This window comes from Glycine soja, chromosome 5 (genome assembly GCF_004193775.1).
Source record: "Glycine soja cultivar W05 chromosome 5, ASM419377v2, whole genome shotgun sequence".
NCBI classification, from domain to species: Eukaryota; Viridiplantae; Streptophyta; class Magnoliopsida; order Fabales; family Fabaceae; genus Glycine; species Glycine soja.
The window spans coordinates 43,885,497-43,902,272 of record NC_041006.1 but is presented as its reverse complement, the minus strand read 5'-3'; the positions used below and the strand labels follow the sequence as shown (position 1 = coordinate 43,902,272).

The 16,776-nt window shown below is 31.5% G+C and overlaps 2 protein-coding genes and 1 long non-coding RNA gene across 3 annotated transcripts; 2 read left to right on the top strand and 1 right to left on the bottom strand.

Annotated features, from left to right (window-relative positions):
* Positions 1-1,707: 1,707 nt before the first annotated feature.
* On the top strand, positions 1,708-2,818 carry LOC114413732 (thaumatin-like protein). The gene has a single exon (XM_028378266.1). It carries the CDS (start codon positions 1,838-1,840, stop codon positions 2,573-2,575), a length of 738 nt encoding a protein of 245 aa, XP_028234067.1. The 5' UTR covers positions 1,708-1,837; the 3' UTR covers positions 2,576-2,818.
* A 1,171-nt stretch (positions 2,819-3,989) lies between these two features.
* On the bottom strand, positions 3,990-8,143 carry LOC114413729. The gene is made up of 3 exons (XR_003666968.1): positions 6,453-8,143; positions 6,184-6,288; positions 3,990-4,822 (listed from the first exon to the last, which is right to left on the bottom strand). It is a non-coding gene; the product is annotated as an uncharacterized LOC114413729 (long non-coding RNA).
* Positions 8,144-10,310: 2,167 nt separating this feature from the next.
* On the top strand, positions 10,311-11,163 carry LOC114413728 (probable calcium-binding protein CML27). Its single transcript, XM_028378262.1, has one exon. It carries the CDS (start codon positions 10,411-10,413, stop codon positions 10,951-10,953), a length of 543 nt encoding a protein of 180 aa, XP_028234063.1. The 5' UTR covers positions 10,311-10,410; the 3' UTR covers positions 10,954-11,163.
* The last annotated feature ends 5,613 nt before the right edge of the window (positions 11,164-16,776 follow it).

Sequence of the window (16,776 nt, the reverse complement as noted above, 5' to 3'; positions counted from 1 at the left end):
TATGTATAATATTTAAATCTACATAGAATTATAAAGTTCACAAAATTAAAACAAACAATTAATTTGAACAATCATAAATTATATGCGCCTAATTTGTTTCCATCTAATTTTCGTTATTTAACAGTTATTACCCAAGTCTGAACTCACTTCTATTATCATTCAATTCTTGAAAAACTATATTTTTTTACTTTTTATTATTTAGGTAACTTAAATCGTTATGTGCCTCTATATTACAAATTAAAATAAATAATTTAGAAAATAACATTCTTACTCTCTCATTTTTTAATTAGATATTTTTAATATTTTTTTTCTTTACATGTGCATGTCAGAGATTATTTTCGCAATTAAGCAACGACTCTCTTTCTTGTTTTTTTTTTATATATATTTGCATGTATACTTTTAATTGTTTATTACTTTCATTCTTTCAATTTACTTTATTTATTTTTAATTCTAAATTAAAATTTACCGTGAATCAAGTTGAGTTCGTAAAAAAATGGGCCTATTTTGGCCAGCCTTATTAACTATTTTAACTTCTTTTTTTGTAAGATTATACAATTCTTAAGATTTTGTTTATCAAACATGTTTTTTATTTAATTTTTATTTAGGATCCAACACTTTGGCCCAGCATGGCTAGACTAGACCTACAAATTTGCAATTCAAAAGAAATTCAGGCCAAGTCGATGGAGTTTCATACACTAACTTGTCAGGCTGATTTTTAGTGTTAATAATAAAAAAAATTACAGTATTTTAGTAAGTGTAAATAAATAAATTGATCATAAAATTAAAATTAATAAAAATAGTAAAAATGTATTATTTAAATTGAAACACAAATTTATATTTTAATTTAATAAAATCTATCAAAAAATAAAATAAAATAAAATAAACTAATTCCAAATAATGATATTTGAGAAAAAAAATATAAAATTCTTGATGATAAAACTCATAATTTATTAAAAACAGAATAAATCATAAAAGTTCTCTTGTTAAAAATTGAGTACTAAAATGTAAACTAATATGTAAAGTTTATGGGTTTTCTATTTAAAAGTCATATATTTACATTTCTATCTAAAATCTATAAATTTAACAGAGAAAATAATATTGTGACAATTAATTTAATTTACAATTATATTATCAATTAGAGTGTGTTTTTTTAATCATCTTAATTAAGATTTTATATTCTTCAGTGAAAGTTCGAGGTATTTTGATAAGTTTTAATTTTTTTTATCGACTATAGATCTAATTTTTGGTCTAGCACTTAATCACACATAAAAGTTGTGAAAATCAAATTTAGATATTCCTCCACAAACTTAATTGTATTAGTAACTAAGATACATTTATTTGAATATAATGTTTTTTATTTAATATAAGAATGTTTTTATTACGTGTTTTCTTGAATATTTTTTTTGTCTTTGATCATAGACAGGAGTGTCTCTCAATTTACTAGATTAATTTTACTGAATAGATTAGAGACTAATGTGTAATTGTCGTTAACTAGAAAAAATTTACATACCAAAAAATTGAATTTGAAGTCTCACACTATGTCCCATATATGAACATAAATCATTTATTAACACATTATTTTTCAAGTTTTGTGTTTAATTATTTTGAAAACTTTGATATCATTGTTTAACTGGATCTAAAAAAGAAAAGTCGATTAGATTATATGGTCTGGTTTCATGAACCCAAGGTTTGTACGTGTAGCACAGAGCCCGCATTTCAACCTGCTTGATTCACTCCTTATTAATCACGTAATAAACACCATCTTTAATTCTATCCCTCCCCCAATTGCGTCTATAAAAGGCGAGCTCAGCCCTAGCTAGCATTGTTGAACACCACAATGCCGACTCTTAGACCCATTCTCACCACCATCTTCTTCCTCTTCACAGTGCTCAAGGTTTCAGCATCATCGTCAGTGATATTCTACAACAAGTGCCCCCACCCAGTGTGGCCCGGGATCCAGCCCAGCGCAGGAAAGCCCGTTCTGGCCCGCGGAGGCTTCAAGCTCGCCCCAAACCGGGCCTACTCCCTCCAGCTACCCGCCCTCTGGTCCGGGCGCTTCTGGGGCCGCCACGGCTGCGCCTTCGACGTCGGCGGGCGCGGGCGCTGCGCCACCGGTGACTGCGGCGGGTCCCTCTTCTGCAACGGCATCGGGGGAAGCCCACCGGCGACCCTGGCGGAGTTGACCCTGGGCAACGAGCAGGACTTCTACGACGTGAGCCTGGTGGACGGCTACAACCTGCCCATCTCCATCACCCCATTCAAGGGATCCGGAAAATGCAGCTACGCGGGCTGCGTGAGCGACCTGAACACCATGTGCCCCGTGGGCCTCCAAGTTCGCTCACGCGACAACAAGCGCGTGGTTGCCTGCAAGAGCGCTTGCTCCGCTTTCAACTCCCCCAAGTACTGCTGCACCGGCTCCTATGGAAGCCCACAGGCCTGCAAGCCCACCGTCTATTCCAAGATCTTCAAGACCGCATGCCCCAAGGCCTACTCCTATGCCTATGATGACCCCACCAGCATTGCTACTTGCACCAAAGCTAACTATTTCCTCACCTTCTGCCCCCATCGCCCCTGATCCATAATTCATCTTGTATGCTTGTTCTACTTTATTAGACCATTGGATCTATCATCTATGTATCCCTAAATGGTATTATTATATTAATGGTGCTTTGATCAATATTACTACCTTTTTTCGTCGAGGTGCGCTAATGTCCTCAGTTTATGCTATAGACGATGGCCAACCACACTCTATTTCTATCCCCCACGGTCTAATTGATGTGTACTTCTTTCCGTCTCTAATTGGCTTATGATTTGTCCATTTCGCAAATGTGTTGTCCATTTTGTCCGTTTCACCTAAATTTATTTATGAATGTCACTCTCGCTCGCTAATCATTATTTGTTTGGACCTTCGACTCAATCTGGCTTCTGATTCTTATTGTGTAGCCTTCCTTGCCTTGATAATTTAATTAGTGAACTTGTGGCATTGTAGATGTATGAAATCATCGTTTGGACAACTGGACAATCAACATTAGGTTTTGATGATTACCAGATAGGGAAATAGTGATGCATAACTGCACATGGATTCTGTACGCATGCTTTCGATTGCATACTAGTTCAAGGTTTTCCACAAAAGGTTCACTCTCACTTATTTTAGCTACAAAATCAATGGACTTAATTTCGATATCAAATTGTCAATGTATTATGAAAAACAGTATTTGAACTTCTCGAAAATACAATACTGATCCATCATAGCCAATGGTGTGAATGCCCTTTTGGCTAAAACTAAGCAACTAGTGGGTATTTTTTTGCTTTTATGTTTGCAACCACTCAAAGGTCGTTTGCATTTGCATTTTGTAGCATTAATTTTATGTTAGTATGAAAACAAACACATTACTAATAATTTAAAACAAATTACATAAACTTTCCCTTAAATTCCGGCATATTACACACATATTTCCTCTCTTAAAATGCATTTCTTTTGCACTCCTGATTGAATATGTTTGTTAACGTTGTTAGTGTTTGTGAGATATCAAAACTATCCTTCATAATTCTTAAATCCCTCATTTTGTTGCGGTCTCACATGTTCTGAAACCCCTTTGAGTTCTCTCTTGATTTCGTTGGTCACATTTTATTTCAGATTGGCTATAGTTCCACTACATTTTATTTCCATTAGTGATCCACACAATATTTTTTTTTGTGTTTAACAAATATCGTACCCCTACTAACACTACCAAAGGATGAAACTCTTGAATGAGACATTTTGTCAAACATCCTACAAACAACAAACAAAATCCTTAAAACAAAAACACAATGATATAACATTTTGAATTTGGGAAACAATGAACAACAACGACAACCGACATCACATAACAATCTTTAAAATAATTGATGTTTGTGTAAGGATCAAATAAAGAGGAAATGCATTGTAATATGTTTAAATTTGAGGAAATATTTATAAATTTTTCTGAATAATTTATCCACATTGAAAACATCAAATGCCATTTACTATACACTCTTAAACAATATTTTATATTTTGTGACAACACTAGTAGAGGAGAGAAAAAGCAATTGGAGAGTGATGATCCACACAATTATAGATCTTATATATTGGAGCGAGTTCTACCATGACTCCATGAGATAAATTCATCGTAGTATCTAACCAAACACGCATCTAATTAGTCCAACATTTATTTTGTCCATAAATGCTCATTCTTCTAGGCAAATGATAAATTTGCTAGGAAAGGGAAAATCGTTGATCTTTGTATATGGAAATAGGTTGATGCCAACATAACAGGTATTTATCAGTGTCTAAGACGCCAAGATGCAATTGATGTCACAGTTTGACTGAACTTAATATGTAAATAATTAAGCTATTTTTTTATAGATAAATAATAAGCTACCTAATATTGTTGCAACAAATTGTTTTGGAGACTATCCTTTGCTTTTCGCAGAGGTAATTTAGACTTGGCCTTGTGTTGTATTTCGTTGCTCTTTCTCGTTTCATGTTTAAATGAGAAGTCTGTTTCTCCTTTTTTTTTTTTTTTTTCTTTCCAATCCTTCTGAGGGAATTTTTATGAAGAAAAAATAGTGCGCAGAAAAGATCCACTAAGAAATCCCTCATGAATAGACAACAATATAGAAACAGACTCAACGGTAAAACATTATATAAACTTAACCCTGCTCATTTCCTCTTACTATGGTGGCGATTGAGATAGAAATATAAGCATGTAAACACTAACCTCTTAAATTTAATCTCCCCTAGTAGCATTAGCATGTTCTCTTAAATAACCAAACTGAAATCTTCTCAGGCTCAGCTCTCCACCTGTCAATGCAAGGAAACATACAATGTGATTGCTTTGTAAAAAACCACAAGCAAAGTCCTGAGATATGGATGTATATATGAAAAAATTATGTTATGTAATTTTTTTTGCAAGAGAAAATGTAGAAAGTGTTAAGGATTGAGAAGGAAAGAGTATGATGACTAGATAATTACTTACATTGTTTGACAACTATCTAGTCAAAGGTGAAGCCAATCATGCCAATGACAACATGCACAGGGGTACTGTAATTTCAGATACAACGTGTCTATTCCATTGTTATCTTTTGATGGAATGGCTTTACATTCATTTTGAAACATGGAACAAGTTCTCTCATAATTATGCACATGGGAACCAAGTTAACCTGTTTCATGTTCTCAATGCAGTTAACTACTACAAGAAGGTACTGTAACCAAGGTCTAAGGAGCTTGATTTGCTAGCCTTATTTTCTAATACCAATGAATCCATAGCTTAAATAAATTTGTTACGATTTATGAGCAGATAAGAATCCATGATTGGAGATGTACTTCGGTCTACGTCTGCATTTAAAAATGTCATGCACATGCTTAATAAATTGATTCAACAATGCTGTTCGGACAGCCCTTTTTTTTTAAAAATGTGCAGAACTAAGTGAGATTCATTAAATATGGAATGTAACCCACATATTTTTGTGATTACCAACAAATTTCAACCAACAGCATAGTGTTGTTAGAAAGAGTACATTAGAGAGTAGTATGTTGCTACCATTGCTCTGTGCATTAAATTTTAAATTTTAAGAATTCAACCACTCACAGGAAGTTATGTAACAATTTTCTGAGAATTTTGCCCAAATTTTTAAAGTAATATAGATATTCGAGGAAAATGTTCGTTGGACAGAATTATCATTCATGTGGATGCAATACCTCTCTTTGATGTCACATGGGAAAGTCTGGAAGCTAGTGGGTTGATAAAGTGAAGGAAGAAATTCCATTCTGCTTTAAAACCTACTGCATATAGCTTATGTCTCCGATCCGATGTGAAAAATTGAATTCATATTGATTGAATTTACATATTAGCTATAGCTTCAGTAATTAAACGAGCTCCTGGCTGTTTGAAAAAAAGGAGCTGTCGGTACATTACATACTGATGATCTTATTTAGAGAGCATGATCAATTAATCACGATATCTTGATACACCTGATGCACAAATACAAGTTGTTACTGTTTAGGTGTATCAGTAGTATTGCATTAAGTAGCCGAGTTGTTTTCAGTATAAAATCATTTTCAGATCTGTTATTAATGCAACTAAACATGCATGACAAAATATAGAGTTTCTCGAACCGTAACCTCAAATTATTCCATATATAAAGTTCATAATTACTTCATACCTTCCGTATCTGTAAGAGAAAGTGCTTGAAGGCTTAAGTCCTGTCATAAATGCTAAATGGATGTATCCTGGATCATGCCATCGGAAATCCATGGCAGAGCTGAACCTGTAAATTTCGAATGAAAATAAATTATCAATCATGGGTAAAATCATTATAACAGGATCTGTCAATATTCCATTTCAAAATAATGTAGAATAGTACTTCACTTACTTTATGTTTATGCTTCAAATTAAACTATTTAAAAAAGCCTTCAAGCATATATGTCATACCCTTGGTGACTGATGAGTAGAGAAAAGTAAAACTATGACTCATTGCACATATCATCGTGTGAAAATGCAGTGATTGCTGAAGCAATTGTGTTCCCATCTCCATACTGGACATGCTAAGGTTCCATCTCTCCACTAACTCGTGCCAATCACATCTGCAGTTGAATTTCTTAGAATGTAAATTTAAGTCTAACTCAACCTAAAAAATTAGTTCATAGGATAAGAGTTGTCCAAACTTGTATACTTTAGCATTATATCTGACTAATGTGAGACTTGAGTTTTTTCAAATAGAGTCTATGCTTGAAAGATGCCCATAATGCAGAGTCTCACGAATCCATGAGATCAGAAGAACACGAACTCGATCAATGCCGCTTCTAATTTTGATAACATGAAACTGCATTGAATCACTACAAGTTGTGACCGCGCATTTCACATTTTGGTATTTCGTGCACTCTTTCTTTTTGCAACTGAAGTAATCTAGATCGGTTTTCATATATTATGCCCATATTTTCGTTAATCAGAGCTTCTAACATTATTACAAAGAGTAAGATATATGAACACCCCACAATTGATATACTTAATTCACATCCTTCATTTTTCTTTTATCTCTTTTCTTATTACATCACATTCTTGTTATATATACCTTCTTTCTCTCTACAAGCAAATGGGTGTCCCTTAACCATTTTTATCACTAGATCTAGGACATTTCCATGATAGATCATCACATGCATAAATGAAAAATGTCAACTATTTTTCATATTACATGTAACAATTAACAATCTTTTAATTTTTTTTTACTTAAGTGAGGTTTGGCATAGGAAATTCTTTCATTCTCGACTAATTCATTATCCTAGAAAAAGTTATAAAATAGTTTATTTCTATTTTTCTTAAAAATTATAATATATTTATCATCCAACAAACAAAGGTGGATCTAATAATTAAGAATTTAATTCATATTTCACGGGATGTGAGTTTCATTAACAAGTTGGTGAGTGATTTTTAAATATCCTAAATATAATACTCAGTGAACCTTGAGACATGTCATGAGTCATAACCCTTAATCTCAGAATAGAACTCAAGAAGAATTAATTAACAAACATATGGAACGGACATCCAGGTATATTAAATACTAAAAAAAAAGTTTTATTGCCGATAAAAAAAAGTTAAATAATTATTCACTTAATTATTGCCAAGAAAAATGAAAAACATGAGACATTCGATCGTGGGACCTTTTTGTTCAAGATCTTCTGCTGCCTACCAGTAGACTTTTAACTGTTCTCCCGGCCTACTCACACAAGGGTGGGGAGAGCTACTTGGTATATTGCTGGCAACTGGGCCGGTAGTGCAGATGCCTTGGGCAACTTGCATGCATTATGGAGATAGAGGAACTCCATGGTTAAAATTTATTCAAAAAAAAAACTTAAAAAGGCTTTAAATATTAACATTAATACTTGCAGGCCTTGACAATAGAAGTGTAAGGAAAAAAAGCGAACATGTTAACGTTTTGGTATGGATTGTTCTTAAGGTTCAGGAGATCTAACCAGAAACATTTAAGTGTGTGTATGTAATCTATCTTTCCCGGATCGAAATGTTGAGTTATATTCTCCCCCATGCAACAAATACAACCTCGATATTTCCGGAAGCACATATTGGGTAGTTATAATAAGGTTGAAGGTTGTGGTAAAGTGACATGGCTAAATAATTGTTGTAGATTGAGAATCACATCTGATAGGGGACATATCGCGTATTAAAGTTAGAAGCGCGTTGAATCCGTGTTGTTTACACCGCGTGAGTGGTGTACTTGCACACATCACAAGATTGTTAAACACACGCCTAAGATTAGCACGTAGTACCTCGAGCCCCCTCGTCGGCTATCTGTCCCCTTCCTTTTCCTCTTCTCAATTCAACACGTAAGTCCATTATTTCTAAGGGTAAGGGTGACTTAATCAAAGAAAAATAAAATTAAGTATGAGAAATTAAATAAGTTGTATACTTTCTACAAACAAATTAAACCAAGTTTCACACTGAAGTGAATTCTACCAAATAGAAAAACTTTTAAAATTTATTTTTTCCTAAAATTAATATTACTTCTTTTTCTTTTTCTTGTTTTTATTGAATGATTGTGTGAAATTTTTTATCCTAGCCTTTTTTCTCTTTTCTTTTTGTAGGGCAAAGTATCTTTTTAGTCAATAGCCAAAAACTAACCTTTTCAAAAAGGAAAATCATTCAAGTGAGTAAAATCCTTCTCTACAAAACCTTTTTCACCATAATTTTATAAGTAAACACATCTGTTACTATACAAAATCAATTTGTTACAGTAGTACATCTTTATCCAACCCCAATTTTATCTACCAGTGTCTGTCCATCTAATAGTGAAAATTTTAAGTAACTTACACAAGATTATAAGTTTAAGTCTTGTTGTCACGATTATAAAAAAAATAGTAATAATCCAAACCCAATTATAACATTAAAGATAATGTCACACATAGTATCTAAAAAAAAGATGTGAGAAAACGACAATATCTACCTAATCACACAAAAAAGAAAGCAACCCATCATAATGAAGACAAAGCAATTGTTAGTGTTCGACAATGACTAGTTCAAATATGCTAACGATTAAAAGAGACATAATAATAAGTCTCACAAGTACTTGTTTAAAAAATGAAAATACAATTATTTAATAAAAAATATTTATTATAAAATAAAAAGTATTTTGTTTTTATTTTAAAACTCATAGAAAATTTGAGTAAATAAAACTATATATGACAAATAATTATTGTCTTTCAGATTTATTACCCGTTTGATTCTAATTTGTTTAAACAATTCCTCTTATTAAATGATATGTTTATAAATTTTAACAAATAATAAAATAATAAAAACAAAACAAAATAACTTCTGAAAAAATTCTAAAAAGCATTGTATCATAACAGTTTATTTCCATGTTTAAAGTAATTGTTTCTCATTAAAGCATTACAACACTATGCCTAACGAAGATTCTCCAATATTGTTTTGAACATAAAAAAAAAAATTATATAATAAAGACATGTGTAGTGAATTGAAAACAGAAACAAGCTTAACGAAAGATCAATTTTACGTATACGGACCAATTTAATAAATTTGTAATGCACAGAGACTAAATTGAATTTTTGTAATACTTATACAGATTAAATTATATGTTTAAATTTTTTTAATCCTTTTCTTCCATAAGTACTAGTATTAAATAAGTTGTTGGGTGTTGAAAAATCAATTTTAAAAATTAATTTATGCACTTTCCTTTATTAGAAGTGTTATTTGTTCAACAGGATATTGGAAATTAGTGTAAATTTGCCGATATGATTGGATTTGCCGTTTGCGGTGGAGAGTAGCGAGTGTATGTGTGCAGAGTACAGACAGCACTTGTATTTTTTTTTTTTTAATTTTGTATTTTTGTTTTAAGGTGCATTCCATTTCCATTCTCTTTTTCCGTTGGAAGCAATCAAAACTAAATTGAATTCCTGTCGCTCGTTGTACACTTATTAATATTAATATTGTGAAATAAAAATTAACTTCTTATTATATGTCCGTTAATACATAGTGCTAAAGTAATAAATACATTTTATTAAAAAATTTAAATTACCTAAAAAATAATACGTCTTGTACTATGTTTTTATTTTAATTGTCCTTTTTAATTATCTTCCTATCTTACGCCCCTAAACACACTTTAAAAATCCATGAAAAGACTTAAATTTTATTTAAAAATAAATGTTTAAATCTAAAGAATTAAATTTTTATTTAAAAGAATTAAAGTTTTTTCGGTCAATGACAAGAGTGGGTCCACTTTGCACTCGAATATTAATCCAAACGAAGGGATATAATGCCCCAAACTGGTACCGCTCCATTCATCTCTCGAATTTTGGTTTCCTTCTCTCTTTCACCGATAAAACAAACTAAATTCTTCTTCTTTCTACTGAAAACGATAGTAATGGCGACGAATCCAATCGAAGCGGGGAACGGCGACGCCGCTCCTAACCCTAACGCGACTACCAAACCCTCCGTCTACCTCCAAGACACGGAGGAGCTGAAGCGAGTCTTCAGCCGCTTCGACGCTAATTGCGACGGCAAGATCTCCGTCACCGAGTTGGACAACGTCCTCCGCTCCCTCGGATCCGGCGTCCCGCCGGAGGATATCCAGCGCGTCATGGACGACCTCGACACCGACCACGACGGATTCATTAACCTCTCGGAGTTCGCCGCCTTCTGCCGCTCCGACACCGCGGATGGCGGCGACGCCGAGCTCCACGATGCTTTCAACCTGTACGATCATGACAAGAACGGCCATATCTCCGCCACGGAGCTCTGCCAGGTGCTGAACCGCCTCGGAATGAAGTGCTCCGTCGAGGAATGCCACAACATGATCAAATCCGTGGATTCCGACGGCGACGGCAACGTCAACTTCCCCGAGTTCAAGCGGATGATGAGCAACAATCGTGAAAATGCTAGCAATGGCGAAGAAAAAACCGATTAGGCGCTTTGGATTTGATGTTTATAGCTAGGCTGGGCAAGGCACAATCTCTCTTGAATAATAAATCTATGCCTGTTTGTTATGATCGATTTGTTATTACTTTTACGCCTCGTTTCCTCTTTTTTTTTTTCTATAAATATAAATATATTTGTGTTGAATCGCTGCGCAGAATTAGAAATCGAATGAAAAACTATTCCTATGCTTGCCGTTTTAGTGGATCGTGAATGCAAAATTTGCTTTGTGAATTTGTTGCAAGTCGGCCGTTAATCGATTTGTGAAATTTTAATGCAGAGCAGAGGTTGATTTTAATTGGATGTTTGTATACTTTCAAATAGTGGAAGTCTGTTGGTAGAGCGTAACGTACAAAAAAGGAAAAGGAAAATGATGAAAACAGACAGGGCCATGGAAAAACCCACACAGCCCACACTTAATCTCTATTAAAAACTAAAACCCCTAACCTAAGGCCCAGCTCTAATTCACAAGTATCCCTTTAGCGCACTCAGCTTTCCACTGGCACAGGCAGTCACGCGAACTCCTCTTTCTCTCCTCTCTTTTTTTTTTTTGGTGAATGCGGGTTACCCGCAAAACTCGAGTTTAGAAAATTAATTCAATAAAAAAAGTACCCGTTTAGAAAAAGGGCTACAGGGGTTTGACGGGTGCGAGTTGGCGGGGTAGGTTTATCTGCATGCCCACCTCTAGTCACCACATTTAATATCAGACGACATGGTTGAAGGAATATGTTTCAGTTTGGGCTTATCTTACGACCACTTTTTTTTATTTTTTAAGAAGGGCACTTTTGTTAGTTAGGTTTGGATTAAAAGTTGAAAAAGTATTTCTTTTTTCAAAATTTATCCTACAAAATTTTTGACATAGTTATTAAATCATAATTCATGGTGTATAATAAATTTGTTGAATTTTATTATAATTTAAACAGTGATATGTAATTAAATGGTGGTGTAAAACTAATACATAGACAATTAATTCAATGTATAATGTTGATGTATTGACAAGTGTATCAATACATTCTAAGTAGTAAAGTAAAAATAGAAGTTTGAGTGTCGAATCCATCAAAATTTTGTTTGTACTTATTTAGATAAATATTTTATTAATAAAAAATAAAGAAAATTAACTTGAAAAGATTGTGAGAAAAAAGTCATTTAAATTGGCAGAAAATTAATCAAACAAGAGAATAAATTAAACAATAATTTAAATTAAAAGACAAAAAGATTAGAGAACCCACTAATATGGTAGAAGTAAATTCAGAAGATCAGAATGTTGGAAATTTAGTCTATCAGAACTACTTTTTAATGTAATAGTAATAATTTTTCTCTATTTATAATTATTTCAATTTATACCTGCATCTACTAATATACTCTAACTTTGGTCTCCCGCATGAAAGAACCTAACTTATTTATTTTCTCTCTAAAATATCTTTGCAGAACTAAAATAGTAAATTACATTAAGAATAAAAATGTATAACAAATTAAATAAATATTAACTTATCCCTAGTGATGACTTTAATTAGATACACTTTCTCGGTTCTATTAGAAAATAACATTTTCCAACGCTATCCTTACAACTTACCATGCAAATGGATAATCAAAGCCACAAATAATATTATTAAGCACAAACAAAGATAATGCAAATGTAACATTTATAAATAGATAGGAAAAAAAATTATATCAAAAGTAGTTAACTACCAAGTTTTCAACAAAGGAAGTTTAACCTCTCATTGTCATGGAGACTTTACAATTGCAAAAGGGATATCTAGTAAAGGTGGGAAGATAAGAAAGGAAATAGAGGAAAAGAATGACTTTCAATGTTTGCTTCTCCTTCTTTCAGCCTTTGCCTTCTATAAGAAATTGTATTCTCTTGAAACTTTTGTGTTTTTTTCCTTCTTTTCTCTTCTTCTTATTTAGGTGCAAATTAGCGGGCTTTCCTTAATTAGTCTTATTTTTCTTAACTAGCATGTTTTCCTTAATTAGCCTCATTTTTTAATTAGTTTTGTCTTCCTTAATTAGCATGCTTTTCTTACTCAGTCTAATTTTCTTATTTAATCTTCTTTTCTTAACTAGCTTCATTTTGATTATTATCCTTGCTTTCTTGAGTTTTATTTTACTCACTAAGTGTCATAAATTGATCACTTTTATTATTCTTTGTGTAAAAACTTACATGATGTTAATTTAACAATTATTTGCTCAAAAAGAAAAAATTAAGAGAGAAAAATTATAAATTTTTATATAATTTAACCTCAAAATATACTTATAATTAGCCGTTATCATATAATAATCAATTTTAATATATAGAAGAAGACAAAAATTGTTGTTTATAGGATAAAAATATTTTTGAACTCTTCTAATTTTAATTTAAACATGTATTTATACTAGTACTTTTAGTTAATGCATTTCAAAGAATAAATAATTTATATAATTATAATTTGTAACAAAAAATTAATATATAAATTATATTAAAACTAAAATTCATAATGAATAAAATGTTAAAATATTATATTATCAATTTACAATTAACTGTTTAAATTGTAATATGTGGTTATTTTAATTATTGACATTTGTTGGAAAAAACTATTGAAATTTAATTTAGAAAATGAGATAGAAGATAATGGATTAAATGAATGTTTGGGTGCATTTTAAAAAATTAGCTTTAAGTAGTTAATTTTAAATAAAAGGTAAATAAAAATAAAAAGAGAATAGTATGATATGATTGAAAGAGAAGTTTTCTTTGATAATTTTCAAAGGTAATGCATATTATGAATGTTTAATGTAGGAAAAGGAATGGTCTTATTCTTTAAATTATATATTTTAATATATGATATAATTTTGTGTGTTTAAAGTAAATATATGAAAAGAAGTATAAATTTAATGAACATTTGCATTATTTATATTATCGTCTGATTATTGTCTTGTATAATAACTTTATTATCTGTAATTGTTTGATAATATAAAAGTTTTTAGCTATATAATATAAGAAAATTAAACTTTAAGAAGTAATTTAAAAAAACCTTTTCTGTCAAAAAAGAAGAAATAATTAATAGAATATACTTATTATTTTTACACTATAAAGTATCGATGAGCACGTGTAGACAACTTTTTTTTCTTTAATTAGGGGTTTAGATATGTAGATATGTGGAAGGGTCAAAAGGAAAGATTCCGTGGATGAACATGATCGCAAGTTTCAAAATACGGCATATTTCTACCTAAGGCCTAAGGGCGGAAAATAATCAAAATTGACACATACTACGTTGAATTTGCCAATTTGCTCGTGTCTTCAAATAAGAGGTGCTAAAAAGTAAAAACTAAAAAAATAAAATTAAATATAAGTATACTTCGTGAAATTTCTTTCTCTCGATATATAAGAGTCATAAGCTAACATTAACACACCCGGTCTTTTGTTTTATGAGTTACGTTTATCTCACTATCAGTAATTCTATAATCGATTTTAATGAATAGTGTATTTGTGAAATTTAATGAAAGAAATATTTAGATTTGGATTTCATAAAAAATATTAAGTCACACTTTTAATTTAGAGTATTAGAGAAATATATTTCGTGGATGCTGTTCATGTGTATGTTCACATATATATGTATAGCTATGGTAATCTAGTTTGGAATGAAGTTTGGGAGGATCAAACTCGGGACATGGAGAAACTAATTTATGGTATTTGCATCTCAAATTGTAGGCCAAGTTGGAGATTGTCTCTGCTATAAAAATAAATAAAAAAGTAGATTGCCTATCAATGACCATCCACATTGGGCCGTTAGCCCAATAATAATTTTGTATTGGGAATTACTTCTTGCACTTACTTTTATTTTATGCACCCCAAAAGAACTCAAATGGACGGAAGTATCCCTCACCAGGCACTCTTGCATCTCCCAAGCAAACCCTGGTCATCAAACCTCCATAACCACCGCATCCCACCTATGTCGCACCATCTAACACCACCGCTAGTCTACCACATGCAAACACCATCGTTGCAACCACCCTAACATCGCCACTATAACCTATGATCCTCCATGCCATACCAAACCCATCATCATGACCAAAAAATGCTCTCTTTGATGAATTTATTTTGACAAAACCTTATTTGGGTGAAGAGTGGAAGAGTGTTACATGTGATTATGTTGGTGCCATGAAAAGTGGTGTTCAAAAGAGAATAGATAATCCATAATAAACCTATTCCAAAATAGGATTTTCATATTCCAAAATACCAATTTTGAATAGGATTTTTATATTTTGGAATAAGTATTCTAGATAGATATTTCGGTTAGGTTTTTGAATTAGTTATACACTTCTTGGAATACATATTCCAATAGGAAAATGTTGTTTAGTTCGAATAAAAATTCTTACTAAACACACGAATGATTCACGTTTTTAATTCCAAACGTAAAATGTTTTACTTCAGGCATTGTGATCCTCTTCTTTTATGGCCTTCACTTCAAAAGATACCTTAGTGATGGTTAATACTGAGACATCAAACGTGCAACTATGCAAATTGAAGATAAGCATTGTACCATTTTTTTGTGTGAAGATAATTAGCCATTTTGATATCAAAGGCACAAGACGTTTAAACCTCATTGCAACATGCAGGCCTTCCTGTCGCAACACGTCCACAACTTGAATTTCTGTGGAGCAACTAATATATGAATTTTGTTTATTTCAAATTTGGTGATAATTTCCAGGATTAACGGAATTTAGTTATAAATGATGTATTTATTTCAGTTTTACTTATATTTTATTAACATCTTAATTTATTTTCTTATAAGATAATTACACATGATCTGTTTTCAATGTCTCGTGCTTTAAGATTTCGCACCAAATAGCAGAACTCATTCCAAAATAACGAAAGGGTAATATAGAATTTTAAACATTCAGGGGTGCAAGAAGCAAAAATTAGGTGCAGGAAACAATTGCCTTTTTTCCCATGGAAGTTCTTTACCATCTTCTGCCCATGTTGTTCCCACACCCCAATTTTCTTTATATTTTTTTTGTTGACAAAAATATCTTTGACGAAAACATAATTTTGTTGTTTTGTTCGAAATACACACCATGAAAACCTTTTCATGTTGTGTATTGCCAAGTTCACCTTCTACTTTTACTTATAGTACAACTAAAACAATTTTCACAGTATATTATACATGGATAATGAAACCATGTTTTTGTTATATTTAGGTTTTTTATTTTTGATTTAAATTCTGGCTTCTTAATTAGTTGATTAGTTATAAATAAAATGATAATTAACATAATTAATTTTGACACCTAAAATTTTATTTGTTTTAAACAAATTAAAATAAGTTAGGATAAGTAACCATACATGTATGCAATAAATTTAACATAACATGAAACAACACAAAATAGTGAAAATGAAATATTACAAAATAAGTGAACATACTCATACAAAATAAGTCACCGTATCATGGAACAATATAGAATAAAAAGCAGTGAAGAGTAAACATAAAATCAAAAATAAAATCAGAAGGTTTAAATATATTTGTGTTTTTTATAATTTAGCATTTTTTTCTTTTAGTTCTTGTAAAATTATTTTTTTTTAGTATTTTTTAAATTATGTTTGTTTTGTTTTTTGTCATTAAAACATTTTAGATAACACTGTGAAAAGTAAAAAAAAAATTATCTAAAATGTTATAAGAACGAAAAATAAAAAATATAATTTACAATTTTTTTTTGTGGGATTAAAAGCAAAAATAATCTCTTAATTACAAAGACAAATAAGATATTTAAACCAAATTCAAAATATCAGTAATGATTCTTCCTCATTAAAAATGAATTTTAAACAAGCCAGTTACATTAGTAA